Below are 20,325 nucleotides of genomic sequence, written 5' to 3'. Positions count from 1 at the left end.
CAATAAGGAGGCACTTTAACGACGAAAATCAAGAAGACAAATCAAGATCTTCCTCTAATGCTTGTATGTATTACGTAGAAAGGGGAGAAATCGAATGCACGTACTGCTAAATTAATTATGTATTTATAGAAAACTTCTTGCTTACTTTTCTTCCGGTGGCAATAGAATAATTATAAATTATGTCCACACGTGAAGGAGTTGGTGAAAGTTGCAGAACGATTTGCCCGTGTTGTGTAAGTGCATAATAACAAAATCCGAAGAATATGTTGCCTTGAGACTTAGCTCATCTGTCATCTGTTAGTAGGGATAAAGTGAACGAGTAAGGAATTCAACGAAGATTGAAAATTTTGTGTGACTTAAACAAAAACACGAGTTGAATCAAAAAGCTTGATTTCTTCTTTCTGACATGCAACACAAGAATACAATTATTTCGTATTACTCAATTGGAACAAAGCCAACGCGTAGGAAAACGAAAATCTCGCCACCTAGAAAACACATTGAAATCAATAGTTATTTACACTACGAGAGAAGAAGGTATAAAAAAGCTTTTGTTCACGCGAATTGTATGATTCAATTCAAGTGAACAAAAGCGACCTTACTCTCGAGTGCTGTATTTGGTTTTGTTCGATAATTGACCCAACTACTTAGAAAGTGAGTCTGTAACTTTGTATTCAAAGTTTTAAATAAAATAAAAATAAAAAGAAATAAATCGCATGTTTGGAGGGATCTGTTGCTGTGGAAAAAGATAAAAAATACAAAATAAACAAAGTTGTGTAACGTCAATAAAGTGATTGTGTACACGTTGTGGAAATGGATGATGAAGAATTATATGTTCCTCATGATGTTCTGGAAGAGGCAAGTGCCGCGAAGTACCACAAAATCAAAATTACGATACCCAGAAAAAATTGGAAAAATTTGCACAATAGCAGAGCCGCTTCAGCGTGGTCGCGGTATTCATAGTTGAAGAATACACTGTTTGTATTTCAAAATGTTGACATCTCTAGCTAGGTAAGAGGTTTTTTAATAAGCTATTAGTTGTTTTAATATAATAAATGGTACAGGCTCAGCAGTCTCACCTCCTTTTTGAAAACAAAATGTAGACATTATCAGCTGAAAAAAGCTGCAACTTTTTCAAAAAACGACGTTTGCAAATTTTTACTGGAAGCGGCGGACCAAGAGTGAATCCTTTAGAAAGTTGTACTAATAATGGGCATATTCGTTGGCTATCGTTGTGATGAATTAAGTAAAATGATGAATTGTTATATGTATAAGGCATTCACGATCTTTTTGGGACCGAGTTGGCTATGACCATCTAGTGATTTTGTTGGCAGTACCTCGGTGATAACTAAATTCCCTAAAGGACATTGACACTTTTTGTGTTAGGTTAGGTTGTTTTCAGTTTAGGGTTATATTTTCTGAATAGGTACATTGTTGCCGGATCTCTTGAATCTGATCTGTTATTTTTAAATTAAATTAAATCGTTTAATAGAATTTTTTTATCGTATAAAATTATTTTGGCAATTTTGACTGTTCCTTTGACGGAAATTTAAATTATTTTTACATACTTAATAAATCATTTAGTTTCTTACGAATATTAAAATAATAAATCTGGCAATCCGGTGGCAAGAAAATGTCGAACAGACACTGACAGAAAAAAAAAATTGCATCCGTTGCATCATTGAGTCAGTTAGTCCAACATGAAAAGAAAAAATCATAGCCAACTCGGTCCCAAAAAGATCGTGAATGCATAATAGTTATTATTGATTATTATTTTCAAAATACAAATTCTTTTTCATAAAATCGAATTTCAATTATGCGTGAGCGAAAGAGAGTGAGCGAAAGCGAAACCTTCACCCACTGGTAACCATCGATACAGACTCACTTTCTAGGAAGGTATCGAACAAAATGTTTTAACAGCGCACGGGGCACACTCACACTGACAGCCAATTTGTAATCAACTGTAATTCCAGCAAAATTAAAACTGAGTGGTTTTATGGAATTTGACATACAAATCAAGAGCGCCTTCCTGTTTTTCAAATTCCAATTGTACCACGGACAAAAAGCAAGGACGTCGAAAATTCTGTCGGTCTGCAAAATCTGATGCCATCATCGTAATTTGGGAAATTATTATCGTATACCTCATCGACTATTCCTTGACCACTTTTAGCGAACATTACGGACATGGAAATGTTAATCAGTAAAATGAAAATAATGCGAATCTTTAAAATGTAAGTGCTTGCGAAAAAATTCTGGAAAACGAAGTGAACAAACTGAAATTGCCAAGTGTCTCTCCTTACGTTTAAAATGAAGAAATATGTAGTGAGCGTAGAAAGTCCCCCAAGAAAAAATATTACTGGCATTGTTATTTGTAAATCCTTGTTAAGAGTTTTCATGTATCTGTAAAGAATGTTAATAAAAATAGGAGTATTAATTAAAATTCAAAAAGCGTTATTATTATTTGTTCATTTGTTCTAAAAGTTTTGAACAAGGAACGAGAGGACATGGCAAGTCACAATTTTGATAGTAATATCTGTAATGATAAATGAATCCGGCCTGCTTGCTTGCTGCTTGCGACGATGCAGAGGAAGAATGAAATAATAATAATGAATGATCCCACACAAACTTCCATTAATAAGGACGATGTAACGTTTACAAAAATGCAAAAATAAAGTACACCAATAAATGCACCTACCCATAAATTTGATTTTCATAAAAAATATGTAATGCATCCCTACCTTTTGATTGCAGCATGCTGTTCAACAAAGAACTGAAAAGTTTCGTTTATTTCCTTTTGATACTGAGGGCTGTACGCCTTGTCCCAATCATCCAAACGACAAAAATTATTACCAACTTGCAGAATTTGTTCGTTGAGAAGAACAATTTGTATTTCCAGTTGGAGAATAAAATGCAACAACTGAAACGACAATCGAAAACTTCCATAGAACACGACTGCATAAGTTGCTAAATAAATATTGGACAGTGTTTGCAACCATTTCCCAAAGAAATACTCAACAACTTGAGTAAAGAGAAAAAGTTCGCTTTGATCACCCCACACGGGACAGTTAATGATAACTGCAACACACAAAAACAGTATAATCAAATAGCAAATTCTATTTGTTTTGGTTGATCTTTCCAAGATGGTGTCTTTCACCTCGGCGCCTGCACTATCGACAGACCAAGCGAACTCTTGAAATCGCTTCTTAAGGTTCTCGTACTTGTAAGTGTTGATGAACACCGTCGTGTACAAAACCTTCGTACCAAAAAGAACATGTTAAATGATTCGATAATTGTTTACCGTACTTACGTAAAGCGTCATGACCATCGTGCAGGAGTACCTCATCACCAAAACTTGATCAAATTTAATTATGACGTAGCACAATTGCAAAAGATAGAAAACAAATTGAAACAACAGAGACAAAAAAGTTACAATTTTTGTGATTTTGAGACGACCAAATTTGATAAAAATGTTAGATATGACAAAGAAGCACTCATCCTTATCATCTGAAAGTAGGAAATTGTCATTACCGGAGATGCAATTTTTTTTTTACCTCTATAAGGAGATGGTTTGTTGTACATTTCGGTAACGTTCTCAACTGTTGAATTCCCAAAGAAAAGTAGAATAAACCGATCTGAAAAAAGAATTAACGTACTAAGCTAATTATGTAATTAAAAGAAGATTTGTCTTATTTACTTTCTTGACATAAACCGATCAATTAAATTATTATTTACTTGCGAATTCAAATACAGGGTGTTTTTGAAAGTTGGGCAGAAATTTTAACCACGAGCTACTGGCTTCATGTAGAACTCGGAAAAAATATGTATTTAAAAAATTCTATGTCAAAAAATAAAATGACATTTATTTTTTGAGCTACAATTTTTTTTAATTGCTTTTAGTCTTCTACGTTGTTACACAATCTCCCTTCGGCAATTTTAGAAAAGATCAAAAATGATGTAAAGGTAGAATTGTCAATTAATTATTCTGACAATAATGAAGTTTCTAATAATTTAGTTGAAAATTCTGTTGAACCGCAAAGTTTACAAAGTTTACCAAATCATAATGACTCTTTCTGTTATCAAAGTAATTCAACACCAAACAACACGATACAAAACGACATAAATAATTTAGACTTGAGTTATAATGATATACATGTTATTAATCAAAATTTTTACTACCATCAAAATTTTAAAGAACAAATTGAAGATGAATTTAATAGAACTCTGAACGAATTTGAACATATAGAACCATTTAATAGACCACTATTACCTAAACAACAAAGCTCCAAAAAATTCTTTGCAATGATTGAAATTTTAAACCAATTCATTTTACCTAAATTTGTAAATAACACGACAAGTTTTAGAAAATTACACAGTATCATATATAGTGGAGCTTTAACAATTATCAGATTAAATGGTTCAAAAGAAATTGACCAGACAAATAATATAAAAGCTAAAGAATTACCAAAATGGGAACGAAGACTAAATAAACGCATTAACAATATCAGACGAGATTTAGGTAGAATAACTCAATATTTAAAAGGTATAAATTCTAATCATCTAAATAACTGTATTAAATCGATTTTAAATAAAAACAGAATACATTGTTTAAAATATAACGAATATAATGAAACACTAATAGAAATTAAAGACACTTTATTACAAAAATTGAATATTTATTCTAAACGATTAAAAAGATATAAAAATAATAAACAACGGAAATTTGAAAATAAACTATTTAGAAATAATGAGAAGTTGTTTTACAAAAATTTAGCAGATAATAAAACTCAAAATAATAATGGTCTACCAAATATAAATGAAATTAAAGAATTCTGGTCAAACATATGGTCAAATGAAGTTCAATTTAATAATCAGGCAGAATGGATTCCTAATTTAGAAAATGAGATACCAGATAGTAATAATCCACATCATATTCAAATTAGCCTTGAAATTTTAGTTAAAAATATTAATACTCGTAGTTCACATAATTGGAAATCCCTGGAGGTGACCAAATTCATAACTTTTGGTTAAAAAAATTTACTTGTATTCATAAATGCTTACTTGATCACTTTAACGGATTTATTAGGGAACCTAACACATTTCCAGAGTTTTTGGCCCATGGTATAACATATCTGAAACCAAAAGATTCCGATACTAAAAATCCATCAAAATATAGGCCAATCACATGTCTACCTACAATTTATAAAATTATGACATCTTGCATTAAAGTAATAATTTACGACCATTGTCAAAAATTAAATATACTTAATGAAGAACAAAAAGGTTGTGTTAAGGAGTGTTTTGGTTGTAAAGAACAACTCATAATAGATACGGTAATAATGGAACAAGCTAGAAAAAATAATAGAAATATTTGTACCGCATTCATAGACTACAAAAAAGCCTATGATTCAGTACCACATTCATGGTTAATTAAAATTCTTAAAATTTATAAAATTAATTTGGATTTGATTAACTTTTTATCCCATGTTATGACATTTTGGAAAACTACTTTAAATTTATCAATAAACAATACTAAATTAAAATCCGAGCTTATTCAAATTAAACGGGGAATTTATCAAGGAGATTCTTTAAGTCCTTTATGGTTTTGTCTAGCCATCAATCCTTTGACAAATCTATTAAATAGCACTGGATATGGTTCAATATTAGAGTTAATAATACCACACTATCCAAATTAAATCACCTTCTTTATATGGATGACATAAAACTTTATGCATCTAAAAAGAATCACATTTTATCTTTACTAACAATAACTGAAAATTTCTCAAATGATATTGGCATGAGTTTTGGTATTGATAAGTGTAAAACGGAATCAATATGTCGTGGTCATTACGAAAATTTAGAATATATAACTAAAGAAGGAGAAATCATTAAAAATTTAAATAAAGGAGAATTTTATAAATATTTAGGTATTAATCAATCAAATCATATTCAACATTCAATTATAAAAGAAAATTTAGAAAAACAATTTTATTTAAGAATTAAATCTATTTTAAAATCAAAATTAAACGGTAATAATTTAATTAAAGCAGTTAATACATATGCTGTTCCATTGTTGACCTATTCTTTTGGTGTTATAAAATGGTCCAAAACTAATTTACAGAATATAAATATTCAAACTAGAGTTCTCTTTACAAAATTTTGTAAACATCACCCCAAATCTGCTATTGAAAGATTTAATTTACCACGCGAAAATGGTGGTAGGGGTTTTTCAAATCTAGAAATTCTACAACACAATCAAATTGCTTCACTAAAAAATTATTTTCTCAATAGAGCTCGTGATAACACTTTTTTTAATGCTTTGGTTTCAGCGGACAAAGGTTACACACCTTTAAATTTAAGTGATAATGTAATTTCAGATATTGTTGAGCCAAATATACCTGACACTATTGCAAATATAAAACAAAAGTCTTTACATGGGAGATATTTTAAAGAGCTAGAACAGCCAGAAATTAATATTCAAGCTTCTCATGCATGGCTTAAAAAATCAAATATTCATCCTGAGACTGAGGGTTTTATATTTGCAATACAAGATCGTGTTATAAATACAAGAAATTATAAAAAACACATATGCGGTTTACAATCGATCATCGATAAATGTAGGATTTGCGGAACTGAAGGGGAAACCATTGAACACATCATTTCTTCTTGCACCGTTTTGGCTCAAAGCGAATATAAAAAACGTCATGATATATTCGCAAAAATTCGCAAAATTTAAAAATTTTGGACTTAGAGAACACATTGGTGGTTGAAATTCAAAAAGGTATATTATTATACTCATGTCACATCGTGAGGAAATTCCTTAACATTGACACAGAACATAAAACACAAAAAAGTCACGCCGGTAATTATGTTGATAAGCACTGCACTATTACTTGATAGTATTATCCGTAATAGTGTATGTACTCCGGCAAAATTGCCGTGCCGCCGGGTGGAGGTGGGATACGAAATAATAATATACTTTATTTCTCAAAAAACAAAGATAATACATAACAAAATAAAAAAGTATATATATTATAGTCAAGAATAACAAATTATTCAACTTTAAACACACAAAGTCAATTTGACAACAACAGCAAAAAACAACAATAAAAGAATAACAATTCGGAAAATATTCACGTGGTGTCTAGATTTTATAGAATAGTACCTATATTAAAAAACAAGTTTCATAAGACCAGTCTTGAAGCACGAATTCAAGTTTAAAAAACGAGTGGCGTAGCCATGATTTATTTTAAAGAATGAGTGCTTCAAGGGCTTATGAAACACTATTTAAAAAAAAATTAATTTTAAAAGCAAAAATTTTTTCTAGTCGCCTTTTGTTTTATTCAAATTCTGTCACAAACCACGAATATGGAAGATAATCAAGACAATCTTGCATGTACGCGCCTTGAAATACGTGAAATTGCTAAAAAATACGGTCAAATTTTTCCTCTGGACACTTCCTGTTCTTGAAACATTTTCCAATTTAAACTGACAAGATAATTCCGCATCAAGCTTTTCCAACCTAAAAATTTTCGTAAAATATTCCGTGAATTAATGGCTATAATGACATCGCAGATGATGACGTCGCGTTCGTTAATATGTCTATTAGAGAATCAAAATGGAGGCAAATTACAAAAAGAAATTTTAATATCACATAGAACCATTTCCAGTTATTTATTTACGATTAGTTGTCGAATTAGAGTTCTTAGACAGAATTAAAAATAAATTGTTCTACGTAAACTACCTAGATATTAACGTAAATTGCTAATAAATTAATTAATAATTATTCATTTAATATTTATGGAAAATTGTTAGTACTCGTACATATCACGCGTTCAAATGAAATCATGGGCTGGGAGAGCGTTGGAAACCGTCATTTGTTGTGCTATTTTACAGCGTAAATTATTTTGAGCATGTTGTTTTACATTAAAAGTAGAATAACTTAACGATTCCTATTCTCGAAGCAAATATCTAAGGGCACACTTTGCTGAAAACAAACATGTTCAATTACGTCCCGATTAAACATAAACAAATTTGACATTCGTGTCAAACGGCGGGAAATTCAAACTTACACTGTTCTAAACGGTTTACTTTTTGCAACGTTTACTCAGTCCAGGATTTCATTTGAACGTACGATATAACCGGAGATTATATATAATACCCAACAAGATTGGTTACTATAATTAATGTCTTGCAACTTATTACATTTACCGGTTATTATTCATAATCTCCAGTGCCCATCGGTAAATTTAATAAACGGTCGCAAACTGATTCTGGGAATGAATGAATGGAGATACTGTAAAAGTACGCGATCAATTTTATGAATTGGGAACCAAACACGGAAAATTGTCCCAGTTCCATTAAAAAACAAATTTACTATTTGCGAAGAAAAAATATTGCGATTTATTGAGACTGATGTAAAAATCTCTTTGTGGGAGTATGCAAGAAAATCATCCCTATGTAGCGGTGTATGGTCTAAAATAAAAAATAATTTTGTTAGGGTACATCAAAGAAATTAATTGCAAAGATAATAATAATAAACTCAAGATGCCATAACAGTAATCTTGCGGCAATAAATAATAAGTATTTTTTAATCACCTTAAAGTAATATGATGTTTGGTTTATTTATCTTTTTGTTTAAAACAATAAAAACTTCTTGGAAGATGTGACTTTACAATTTCGTATTAAATTTACCAATGAGCACTGTAGGTTATAAATAATAGCCGGTAAATTTAATAAATTGCAAGATATTAATTATAATAATGAATCTATTCGGGTATTATGTATAATCTCCAGATTAAATACTTTTTCTTTATACCATACTGTTATTAGGATTTATCAGTACTCAATGCTTCATTGATATGATACCCATAACAGACTAGGCCGTTATTCAAAATTATCAGACCGAGGCCGTTATTTTTGCTACCGTTGCTACGGTTACGGCACAGATGACAACTAAATTTAATTTTTGAAGTAAAGAGAAATGTCAGTCTTACAAATAAATCATCGTTAAATGTTAAGTATTATTGATATAAAGAAAACTATAAAACAACATACGGCCGATATGGATATAACAGACTCGGTTGATTATAAAATCTCGGCTCTGCCTCGATTTTACAATATCTCAACCTCGTCTGTTACATAACCCATATCGGCCTAATACCGTTATATACTATTACCCTAACATAATTGTTTCATGTAATATTGAAAACTATACTTTTGAAACACAGAACTAAGAATGAATAGTTAACTCTATTGGGGTAATGGAGAACAATTCCAGATTAATGTTTCAAATATGGACAAATACTCACAAAAGTTTACCAATTTTTCTGGGTGCTTCGCAGGGTAGTAGCCTAGACACAATTTTATTCCACTTATTTATAAACTAATCTACTTCCTAGAAAAAGGGATTTTATAAGCAGACGATATTATTTTGCCATACCAGATATGGTCAAATGCCTTGATACACATACGTTCTTAAATTTTATGTCACTTTGTAGAGTTGCGCGGCTCAGTTAGTTTACATAATTTTATCGATTTAAAACAATAAGTTGGTTAAATGTGTTTCTTCGCGCGTAATGAGCTAATACCATTCATTATTTAAAAATGAGAGTTTCTTGGATTTCATTCGGATTAATCCTCGTGTTATTAAATATCCTTCTATCCATCATTCAAATATTCAAAAGTTCAAGGACTTGATGACTTTAACTTCAAAATTATTAAAATCGGCTGCTACGAAGCTGCCCCTCGTAGGAGTGAATTTGCACATTACAAAAAAAAAGGGTAAATTTTATTTGTTGGGCTATTAATATTGCGCGTTCAAATGAAATCCTGGGCTGAGTAGGCGTTGGAAAAATTAAACCGTTTAGAACATTGTAAAGTTTGAATTTCCCGCCGTTTGGGACGAATGACATTTGTTTATGTTTAATCGGGACATAATTAAACATGTTTGTTTTCAGCAAAAGTGTCCTTAGATTCTTGCTTCGAGAATAGGAATCGTTAAGTTCTTCTATTTTTAATGTAAAACATTGCAAAAAAAGAAAAAAAGGAAAGATTTTTCTGGTTCTAAATTTTAGATTAGCTGTCAACATGCTCCAATTAATCTACGCTTTAAAAAAGCACAACAATCGACGATTGCCAACGCCTTCCCAGCCCAGGATTTCATTTGAACGCGCGATAGTATACTACAGTCCATTCCATTTATGTATGCAGTGTAGAATAGCATAGGGACTATTTTCCCGTCGTTGATTGGTCAAAATGAGAGAAAAGTTTACACCAAGGCAATGTTCGATTTTTGATAACTATTGTCAAAGTTTGATATTTGATCGATTTTTTGGTTATTAGTGTCAAACTTATCGAGTTTTTGTATCAAACGAATCATTAAACTACAATTTTGTTATTAGAATATCACTACCGTAAGTTCCTTTGACTTTTTTTTTTTGTTAATTTTGCTTGGAATGTATGTTTTCAAATTTGCCGCGTTGGCCAGTGTGAAGCGTTCTCCATTCAAAGCGACATCTACTGCATTCTTAAATGGCATGGGCTCTTAGTATACTAAGCCTCTTGTAGAGAGGGCTGTGCTAAGGCCCGGTTTATTCACCTTCAAGTAACTTTATTTGACCGGTAATTACCATGGACCTACCAATAGCAGATTCTAAATCATAGCAACTACTGGCCAGATAAATTTACTTGAAGGTCAATAAACCGGTTTTTTTTGTCATTCAGTATATTATACATTTTTATGTCATTTTGCAAATTCACCCCACGAGGGGCAAATTTCGAGGCAGTCGATCTTGATCATTTTGAAGAGACCTTAAACTTCTGAACTTCTGAATATTTAAATGATGGATATTTAATAACACGGCGATTAATCCTAATGAACTCCAAGAAGCGCTCATTTGTAAATAATAAATGTCATTACCTCGTTATGTTAGTAGAAAATGTTTTAATCAGCTTGTTTTAAATGGACGAAGTTATTTGAAGCTTACCTAATTGCGCTGTATAACTCTGTAAACTGGAACAAACTTGAAGAATTTATGTATATCGATGTATTCAACAATATTCTTTGAAATATTTTACACCAAGTTACTTTTAATTCAAAGAAAAATCAAAGTATAACTTCAAACAATTCAAACTTAACCTCACTTACACAATTTTAGAATAATAATTTATCGATCAATAAATGTTATAAAAAATGGAATTAAGAACCATTATTTGGTATTAAAATAATCCTTGACATTGAAAGAATCATTTTGTGGTGTTTAACTAGTTCCTACTTTTTGACCAATAATGACTGGTAAGTAATTGACCGCTCAAGGACCGGTCAACTTTGACCAAAAATAAATGACCGGTCATTTGTCCATCACATCTTCTATGTGTCTAAATAAAAATCTAAATGTTCGTTTGTTGAAAATCTAAGATCTCCGCAAGATCTTCACCGATTGCTTTGAAATTTTGACACAACGTTGCATTCGAATAGGCGCGTATTGTTATGTACTATCAACTAGCAAAAAAAAACTGGTACATGGTGTTGCTTTAGACACTTCCAAAACTTAATCAAAAATGTATGTTTTGGAAGTGTCTATAGTAACATACTGTACCAGTTTTTTTTTGCTATAGGTATCTACAGTAAATTCAAAAACACAGACAATTAAACTATAGTAAGACTGTCAAGTGGGATTACATTTTCGGGGACGCGCTCAAGTGGCGCTGCCCGAGCGTTAGGCCAAACTAATGTACCGGGTGTCCCATCACTTGTGTCCCGTAGGAAAATGACTTTAAAAGTAAATTATATTTATATGAAGGTATTATAGATGCATAAATACTGTTCACCGCCACAAAAATTGGGTATTACTTTTTTGTTAAAATTAATTACCTAGGTACAGCAAGCAAAAAACGATCACTTTAAAAATTAAATTTTGTTCGATGCAGTTCAAATTTAGTATACGTTATGAAATAGTTAGAAAAATAAAATCCGTAATTAGAATTTAATTAAAATGTTTTGATGTAAAGATATTTGGTTAATTTAATTTGGGTCCTTCTACTTTATAAAAATTTATGGAAGACAAAGTTAAGTTTGTGGGTATTATTCTTGTCCGCAATTTATGGTACGAAGACCATTTAAGAGGGTTCCAGCGGTACCTGCCTGTGTTACGGCGTCAAACACACTGCACCCCTCATAAATCTTCGTCTGCAATAAATTTTCATAAAGTAGAACGGCCCAAATTAATTTAACCAAATATCTTTACATCAAAACACTTTAATTATATTCTAATCACGGATTTTATTGCTCTACCATTTTTTCAAAACGTATACTAAATTTGAACTGCATTGAACAAAATTTAATTTTTAAAGTGATAGTTTTTTGCCTGCTGTACCTAGGTAATTAATTTTAACAAAAAAGTAATACCCAATTTTTGTGGCGGTGAACAGTATTTATGCGTCCATAATACCTTCATATAAATATAATTTAGTTTTAAAGTCATTTTCCTACGGGACACAAGTGATGGGACACCCGGTATAACAAGTTGCATATCTGACTTTCTGTATACCTAGTTGCCTATTTTTTTTTTCAATTTGATTTAAATTGATACTTATTTAAAAAAAATAGAAACGACTAAATAAGTATTAAACATTTTAATACAAATTCTGACATATTTGGGATTTTTTGGGCATGAGTGGGCTAGTTCAAGGCGAGTGAAACTGAATTGAAGGGTAGATCTAGTTCAATAATTTGATCTTGCGTTAACTTCTAAAATTTCTGGAGATAATTTTAGAATCGTGTAAAAGATTTTTTAATTTTGAAATTGTTTTTCGCTGATATCGGTCCATATAATAAATGTTTCTACCTTTTGAAGTACGACTACTAACTTTCTTGCATTCAAGTACTTGCAACACACTAGAAGATTTTGTTGGGTGTATATTTTGGGCCTTGGGCATAACAGGAAGGATTAGATTCTCTACAGTGGGATTTTCAGTAATCGTAGAATTTTCAATTTGTTCAGCTGGTCTAACGTTATTTATTGAAGTTTGTTTGTTTTCACGAAGAAAAATCGACGGCAGGGCGTATTTATGGAGTTTTGTTTTTTGAGTAAAGAAATTGTTGCTAAACTGTTTCTCGCAAATAAAGGCATTATCTGTTTTGAAGGGTGGTGCAACATTTACCTAAAGCTTCTATCCATCGTTTCCTTTGTTCTTCTAATTTTGGATACTTAAAATGTTTATTTTTTATCGCCGCTCTTGTTGTTTACAAAGCATTTATGTTTAATTTTTCCCATATCCAAATAAATAAAATAAAAATTGCGATCTGAAAAACCATATTCCGTACTTTTTCAAAAAGAAAAAGATAACTTACCAAATAAAAAGATAACGAAAAATTATCTCAAGAGACTGGTTTGGAGTAATTTATTTTGTAGAACAATTTATAAAATTTATTGACTAAACCTTGACAGAAATTAGAAAATTCAAAATTACTGATGACATTATTAATTAATATTCAAATCAACCTTCTTTTTAAACGGAAACTCCCGATCGGATTAACGAGTAAATTCGGTAATTTAGTTTGGCCTAACGCTAGAGCAGCGCTAGTGTTGTCAGTGTCTCCCATGTTTTATACGGGTTTTGAAAGTCTTAATTCTGTTGATGGTCTGTGTTCAAAAACACAGACAATTAAACTATAGTAAGACACTTCAATCCCATATAATAATGTTGGAATAGCTTCGACAGTGCTGCTCCGCACGCAATTGGCCAAAACATTCCGTCGTATTTATTCGTAAAATTTCGATTATTACCGTTGTATTTAAAAGAGTCAAAAATATTTGTCAAATACCTGACATTTTTCTGAAAAAATAAAAATATGAGACTTTCTATGAATAAAAAGGTAGGAATTACTTACATTTATTAAATTATTAAGTAATTATAATATCCAACGTTTTCAGTAATGAGAAGTTGCCAATAAAAAAGCAGTAAAGAAAGGAAAAAAATAAAGAAAGTCAACTTTTTCGGCAGTTTGTAAATGTGCTACCTAATTTAGAAAGGTAAAAATTTAAGTAGTGAAACTGGCTTCGTAATAAAGTTATACTTTTAGTTTCAAGACAAAAAGAAATCAAATAGTGTGTGCCCCCGGTGACGAAAAGAGTACAAATATTTGCATACATATTTTGCGGCATAAGTGGGAGACTAATGGGTAAAATAAAATTTAAATGCATAGTACCTGCCTGCAAATCAACATACATTGCCGGGGCCGTAAATAATTTAAATTTTTTTGCTTTTCCATCTTCAGACATTGAAAAAAATCGGTGGATTGAGGCAATAAATAGTTTTTCACCAACCGAAATTTCAGCGGATTTTAAAACAGGGCATATTTGTCAAAATCATTTTAGTAATAATTGCTTTACAAGTACACAACACTCGAGGATACATAAATACGTTGTTCCCACACTATTTTCCGGAGATTATGAAAACGTTGATAATGTAAATATATTTAACAATCCCGCCATTTTGAGCGATCAGTCTATTTGCCGTAAAAGAAAACGAGTAAATTCGAGTTGTTTCCCTGTTGAACGACTAGACGATACTTCTGAACCTAAAAGACACCATCCAGCTGCTTTGCTACCATTAGGGGCATCTAAATCTGGTAACACAATGTTAAAGAAAATCGGTTGTAGTAGAATCAAAAATTTAACTCACAGGGAAAAGAAAATGTATTACATCAACAGATCTCAACAACAAACCATTTCTAAATTAAAATTCCATCTGAGAAAAGTTACAGATGTTAAAAAAAAAAAGTAAAAATCCTTGCTCAGAATAAAGTAATTCAATACTTGGAGAAAAATTTTAATTCAGTAGGCACCGAATTTATATCATCTCAATTTAAGAACATAAAAAAAAAAGAATCCGTCTTGGACAATTGATAATAAAACTTTTGCTCTTGCACTTTATAAACGTGGTCCGAAAGGTTTTTAAAAAAAATTTTGAAATTGCCATCAAAATCGACATTATATAAATTTTTAAAAAATATACCGTTTGAAACAGGAATAAACGAAGAAATTTTTCTCAAACTTAAAACCAGAATTGAAAAAATGAAACCTATTGAGAAGATATGTGAATTAATGTTTGATGAAATGGCGTTATCCACCGATTTAACTTATTCAAAATCTGATGACAAAATTGTAGGTTACGAAGATTTAGGTTCACTAGGAAGAAATAAAAATCTTGCAAACCATTCTTTGGTTTTTATGGTACAAGGTTTATATTCAGGATGGAAGCAACCCATATCATATCTTTTTGCAAAAAACACTGTAAAAAGTAAATATTTAAAAATTTTAATAGCAGAAATAATTAAAAAATTGCAAGATGCGGGACTAACAGTTGTGTGTACTGTTTGTGATCAAGCTGCTACGAATGTCAGAGCACTGCAGTTATTAAAGTTAGACTCTAATACACATCCAACAAAACCTTATTTTAAAGTAAATTTAAAAAAAATAGTTTGCCTTTTCGATGTTCCTCACTTGCTGAAATCTTTACGTAATGCTCTTTTGAAGTATACAGTTTATTATGGAGAAACTAAAAAAGCAAAATTTACTTATTTAAGACAAGCTTATGAATTTGACAAAAGTAGACGATTTCAAATTTTACGTAAAATTAGAGAATGTTTTCTCTATGTGAACAGGCACACGTTATTAAAAATGAAAGTATCCATCGCTGCAAAAACGTTAAGTTCTACTATGGCGGCTGCAATAGAAACATTAGTTGATTGTGGAAAAAACATTCCTAGTGAGGCTATTGAAACGGCATGTTTTATTCAAGACGTTAACAATTTATTCGATAGTTTTAATTCTACTGGTATACGTGTAAATAAATACAATCCTCGATACAGATGCGCCCTTACAAAGAATTCTTTTCACTGGCAGTTTTGGGAAAGTATGAAGGAAAAAATTAAATCGTGGCAATTTTATGATGAGACAACCGGCCAAACAAAGTCAACTATGCCTTTTAAACATGGATGGCTGAACAATATTGAGGGTATAAAGTTAATTTGGCATATTTGTAATGAAATTGGTTTTAAATTTTTGCGTACACGAATGCTCAACCAGGACCCTCTTGAAAATTTATTCTCTATTATTCGCCAATATGGGGCTGCCAATGTAAACCCTACATGTTTTCAATTAATTTCGGCATTAAAAACATCTATTCTCCATAAATTTTATAACCCACTAAATGTGGGTTATAAAAGCTATGGAGAAAATTGTGAAGACGATGCAAGTCATCTTTTGGACAATTTGAGGCATTTCTTATCTGTCGATAAATTAAAAGTAAAATCTAAAGTCCTAGAAGAAAATGAGAACGAATTATTATCTTGCAATGTTTCTGTGGTGGAAAACAATATGACTTTTAACGATAAATTTGACTTGCAGGCAGTATCATATGTAGGGGGTTTCTTAATTTCTAAATTTAAAAATGATTGTGATGAATGCCAAAAATGCTTATTTGCCCAAAATACGGATGTTCAGCATATTTTTACTCTTTATAAGGAGCATGACAAGTCAAAATTGAAATTAAAATATATAACAGAAGAGTTGTGTGTTTGTGTTGCCAAAATTTACGATCTAAGTGTATATTACTTGAATAAATTTGGGGAAGTAAATTATATTGGAAAGAAATTACGGATCGCCTTAGAACGAAAAATTAATTTTTCATGGTTTACGTGTACAAGCCATTTTCTGGACATTAAAACAAAATTGTTGGATGCAGCAATCAATTTGATAATTTATAAAAAACTGCAGGATGTAAGAAGAGAATTCGAAAGAAAAAATCGGCAAAGACATGTTAGGAAGAAAATGGGAATTTTTCAGAACATTTAATTTTAGTTGGTTCCAGTTTTTAGTTTAATTCATTTATTGTTAATTTTTTTATTACACAATTAATAAAACGTTGTATATTTTAAAGACATTTTACATTTGAAATTAATATTAAATGAGGACAAAATTATTAAGTTAAACAACTCCATCAAGCATGCTTTATAAAATTAGTTCGGCCAACTGCTCGCGCCGCGCTGGAATCGTGTTTCCAAAAATTGTAAGGTACTATATCTTTAGAAGGTAGCGCCATTCCGCTCCACAATTTTTCGCCTCGAAATTAAAAGAGATGGCATTATCCATAAATTCCGTGAGTGTGACAAAGATAGAAGTATACACAATTTTACGGGATGTTTGTATCGAGTCAAACAGATTCTATCTTTGTCACACTCACAGGATTTATCGATAATTCCATCTCTTTTAATTTCGAGGCGAAAAATTGTGGAGCGGAATGGCGCTACCTTCTAAAGATATAGTACCTTAAAAAATTGGGTAGCTATGCGACGTCTTACTATAGTTTAATTGTCTGTGTTCAAAAAACTCCTGGACTGTCAAAATTAAATTTTAAATAAAATGCTTGTTTTGATTGTACTTGGATATAAAAAAATTTCGCTAGAGTGTACCGACATCAAAATCTAGTTACAAAATATATTTAGGTTATGTTTTCATTTTTAATCATTGAGCTAAAAATGTTTTGAATCATTCATTGCTTCAACTAAATGAATTAGAGCAATTTAATAAAGTTTATAAAAAGACGCGACAAACTGAAAACACGTAACAAATTAAACAACAACCAAAATTATCCAAAATAAACTAATCTGTTTCATTTATTCAGAAGAAAATTATTTAACACTTGATTAACACTTATCTCTCCAAAATTTTGATTTGTGAATCATAAGAACGAACACCAATTCTTAGTTAACAATACTGGAGCGGCTTTGGCACAAATTTGTGATTTCTTCCCGTTATTATCACTTTTTTGTTTGTTCCTCATAATAATTTCTTATGGCCCTCTTTTCTCGCGCCAATAGAACCACCCTAGTTCGTTTTGAACTTTCCATTTTTACCTTTTTACAAAATACACTTAAATCATTTTACAATTTATTTGACAATGTCAATTTAAACAAATGAATAGTTTGAAAAATTAAAAAATCATAGATAACAACTGGGCAATATGAAAACAACTAGTGATTTAACCAACCTAACAACTGCAATTTTGATTTTGACAGTCCAGATGTTTATTGAATGGACTTTACTAACCTATATTATACAGGGTGATTCATGTAGCCCGTTTGTTAAAAACTTTCAGATTTCCCAAAACGGTATTAATATGAAAATTTTTAGCCGACTATAATCGACTACTCCAAGTTCAAATTAAATATTTTCAAAATGGCGACACTTCCGGAATTACCGGAAATCGACGCCATCTTTGATTTTTTAAATGAAAAAGTCTCATTTTAATTTCAAATTTAGATTCTAAGTTAAATTTTGAGTTTAGAATCTCCTTTTGTCAACATTTATCTGTCATCGTTTTTGATCTATGTCATCTTTTTCGCAAAAAAGTGGGGTTGCAGGGTTTCATTAAAAAATGTATAAATTCCTAAAGGTTTGGCAGATCTTTTGCGCGATTAGTAACGGCAAAACACGAAAATCCCTTATAAATGTTCGTTTGTTCAAAATATTAAATCCCCGAAAGTTCTTCATCGATTGCTTTGAAATTTTGACACAAGGTTGCATTCGAATACGCGCGTGTTTTTATGTACTTATATCGCGCGTTCAAATGAAATCCTGGGCTGGGAAGGCGTTGGAAACCGTCAATTATTGTGCTTAAAGCCAAAAAAGTCTTTCTTTTTTTCTTTCTTTGCAAGGTTTTACATTAAAAATAGAATAACTTAACGATTCCTATTCTCGAAGCAAATATCTAAGGGCACCCTTTGCTGAAAACAAACATATTCAATTCACTTATTTAAGGGAAGAAGGCAATGGTGGAAAAAAGATAGAAGATATAAAATTCCCAATGTTAAAATAAGACAGATGATTGCGCAGGAGTCGGGATGGAAAGCGTTATTAACCTCTGTTTGTATATCGTGCGCTGTCACTGCTTAGAAGTGGCTAAAGCTACATTACACTCATTTATAGCTGAATGTCGGTTATTGAGGTTAAATAAAACAAGAGAAAATATTAGTTAATTCTTTAAAATACCTACCATGGTTGCGAATTGCTGTGAACCTGGTTGAAAAATATGATTTAAATAAATATAACTAACACAATACAAAATTTAACATACAATCAGTAATAATAAAATAACCACAAATAATATAAACTCACTTTCGTCGTCAACCACCAAACAATAAAATAGTGTGATCTAAAGAGTCGAAACCACAAGTGGAAACAATAACATAACCAACAAACAAATTCAAACTTGCTTGCTTCAAACCTTGAAACGTTAAATATTTATTACTAAAATTTGCACAAAAAATGTTAGTAACTTCTGGAAGTGGTTAAGGTCACCTAGGCAACACTCCTGACAATTGCGCATGTAGGGAAAAGCATTTTACACACATTGAATAGGTGGATTATGTCCGGATTAAACATAAACAAATGTCATTCATGTCAAATGGCGGGAAATTCAAACTTTACACTGTTCTAAACGGTTTAATTTTTCCAACGCCTACTCAGCCCACGATTTCATTTGACCGCGCGATATTACTTATTTATTATTATTACTTGTTTATTATACGAGTATGGAATGTACGAAATTAGTCACGCAAGAAAAAGTAGTTTTCCTGAGTGACTAATTCCACATGAGTATAATAATTTTGACAAAAATATATTCCAAGGGAATTGTAGGATGGTTGTTATTGTGACATTTTGTTTTGTTTGTGGGTGTTATAATGTTTATTAACAAAACTATGAGAAAACCTAATTATTTCGTGAGTCCGAGTTTTTCTCTTACTAGTGGGTAATGATCCGTATTCCTTGCCTCAAATGGCCACAGTAATTAGCTTTATTACACACGATTTTGGATAAAAAAAAAAATTTGACTGAGCCATAGCAACGGGTGACCGGGTACAGCTATAATTAATAATAATAATAAATAAATAAATTAGTAAATAATAGTAAAAATGAGACGTGCTTTCTTATCAACATATAATTCCAATTCTATTCTTTTGTTGTTGACTAGAGTAAAAATACCTTTGCTTTCCCATGATAATAACAATAATTTAAAATAAAAACGACGAATAAAACAAAATACAAATTAACGATTTGAAACGACACACAGAGGAGTATTAGACGCTGAAAGTTGATCAAAAGTCGAAAATTTAAAATTTAATTTCATTAAGTTGAACCATATAGTGGGGTAGTAGATAAAGTATGTTGTCATTTGCCAGTTTCAAAAAAAAAAAATGCACGATGGCGGACGCCCAGACGAACCTTATTGTTTCTCAGGGCTGCGTTCTGACCTGCTACGTTA

The 20,325-nt window shown here is 31.2% G+C and overlaps 1 protein-coding gene and 1 long non-coding RNA gene across 2 annotated transcripts; both read right to left on the bottom strand.

The window, feature by feature from the left end:
- Positions 1–373: 373 nt before the first annotated feature.
- Positions 374–19,360, bottom strand: LOC138137402 (uncharacterized). Its single transcript, XM_069056755.1, has 8 exons — positions 19,179–19,360; positions 3,549–3,629; positions 3,305–3,501; positions 2,736–3,250; positions 2,298–2,397; positions 2,139–2,249; positions 1,936–2,088; positions 374–485 (listed from the first exon to the last, which is right to left on the bottom strand). The coding sequence occupies exons 2-8, from the start codon at positions 3,574–3,576 to the stop codon at positions 426–428; spliced, it is 1,164 nt and encodes a 387-aa protein (XP_068912856.1). The 5' UTR covers positions 3,577–3,629; positions 19,179–19,360; the 3' UTR covers positions 374–425.
- Positions 12,660–13,665, bottom strand: LOC138137255 (uncharacterized). The gene is made up of 3 exons (XR_011161666.1): positions 13,349–13,665; positions 13,159–13,300; positions 12,660–13,099 (listed from the first exon to the last, which is right to left on the bottom strand). It is a non-coding gene; the product is annotated as an uncharacterized lncRNA (long non-coding RNA).
- Positions 19,361–20,325: the final 965 nt, after the last annotated feature.

Source organism: Tenebrio molitor, chromosome 8 (genome assembly GCF_963966145.1).
Source record: "Tenebrio molitor chromosome 8, icTenMoli1.1, whole genome shotgun sequence".
NCBI classification, from domain to species: domain Eukaryota; kingdom Metazoa; phylum Arthropoda; class Insecta; order Coleoptera; family Tenebrionidae; genus Tenebrio; species Tenebrio molitor.
This window is presented reverse-complemented; position numbering and strand designations above follow the sequence as displayed.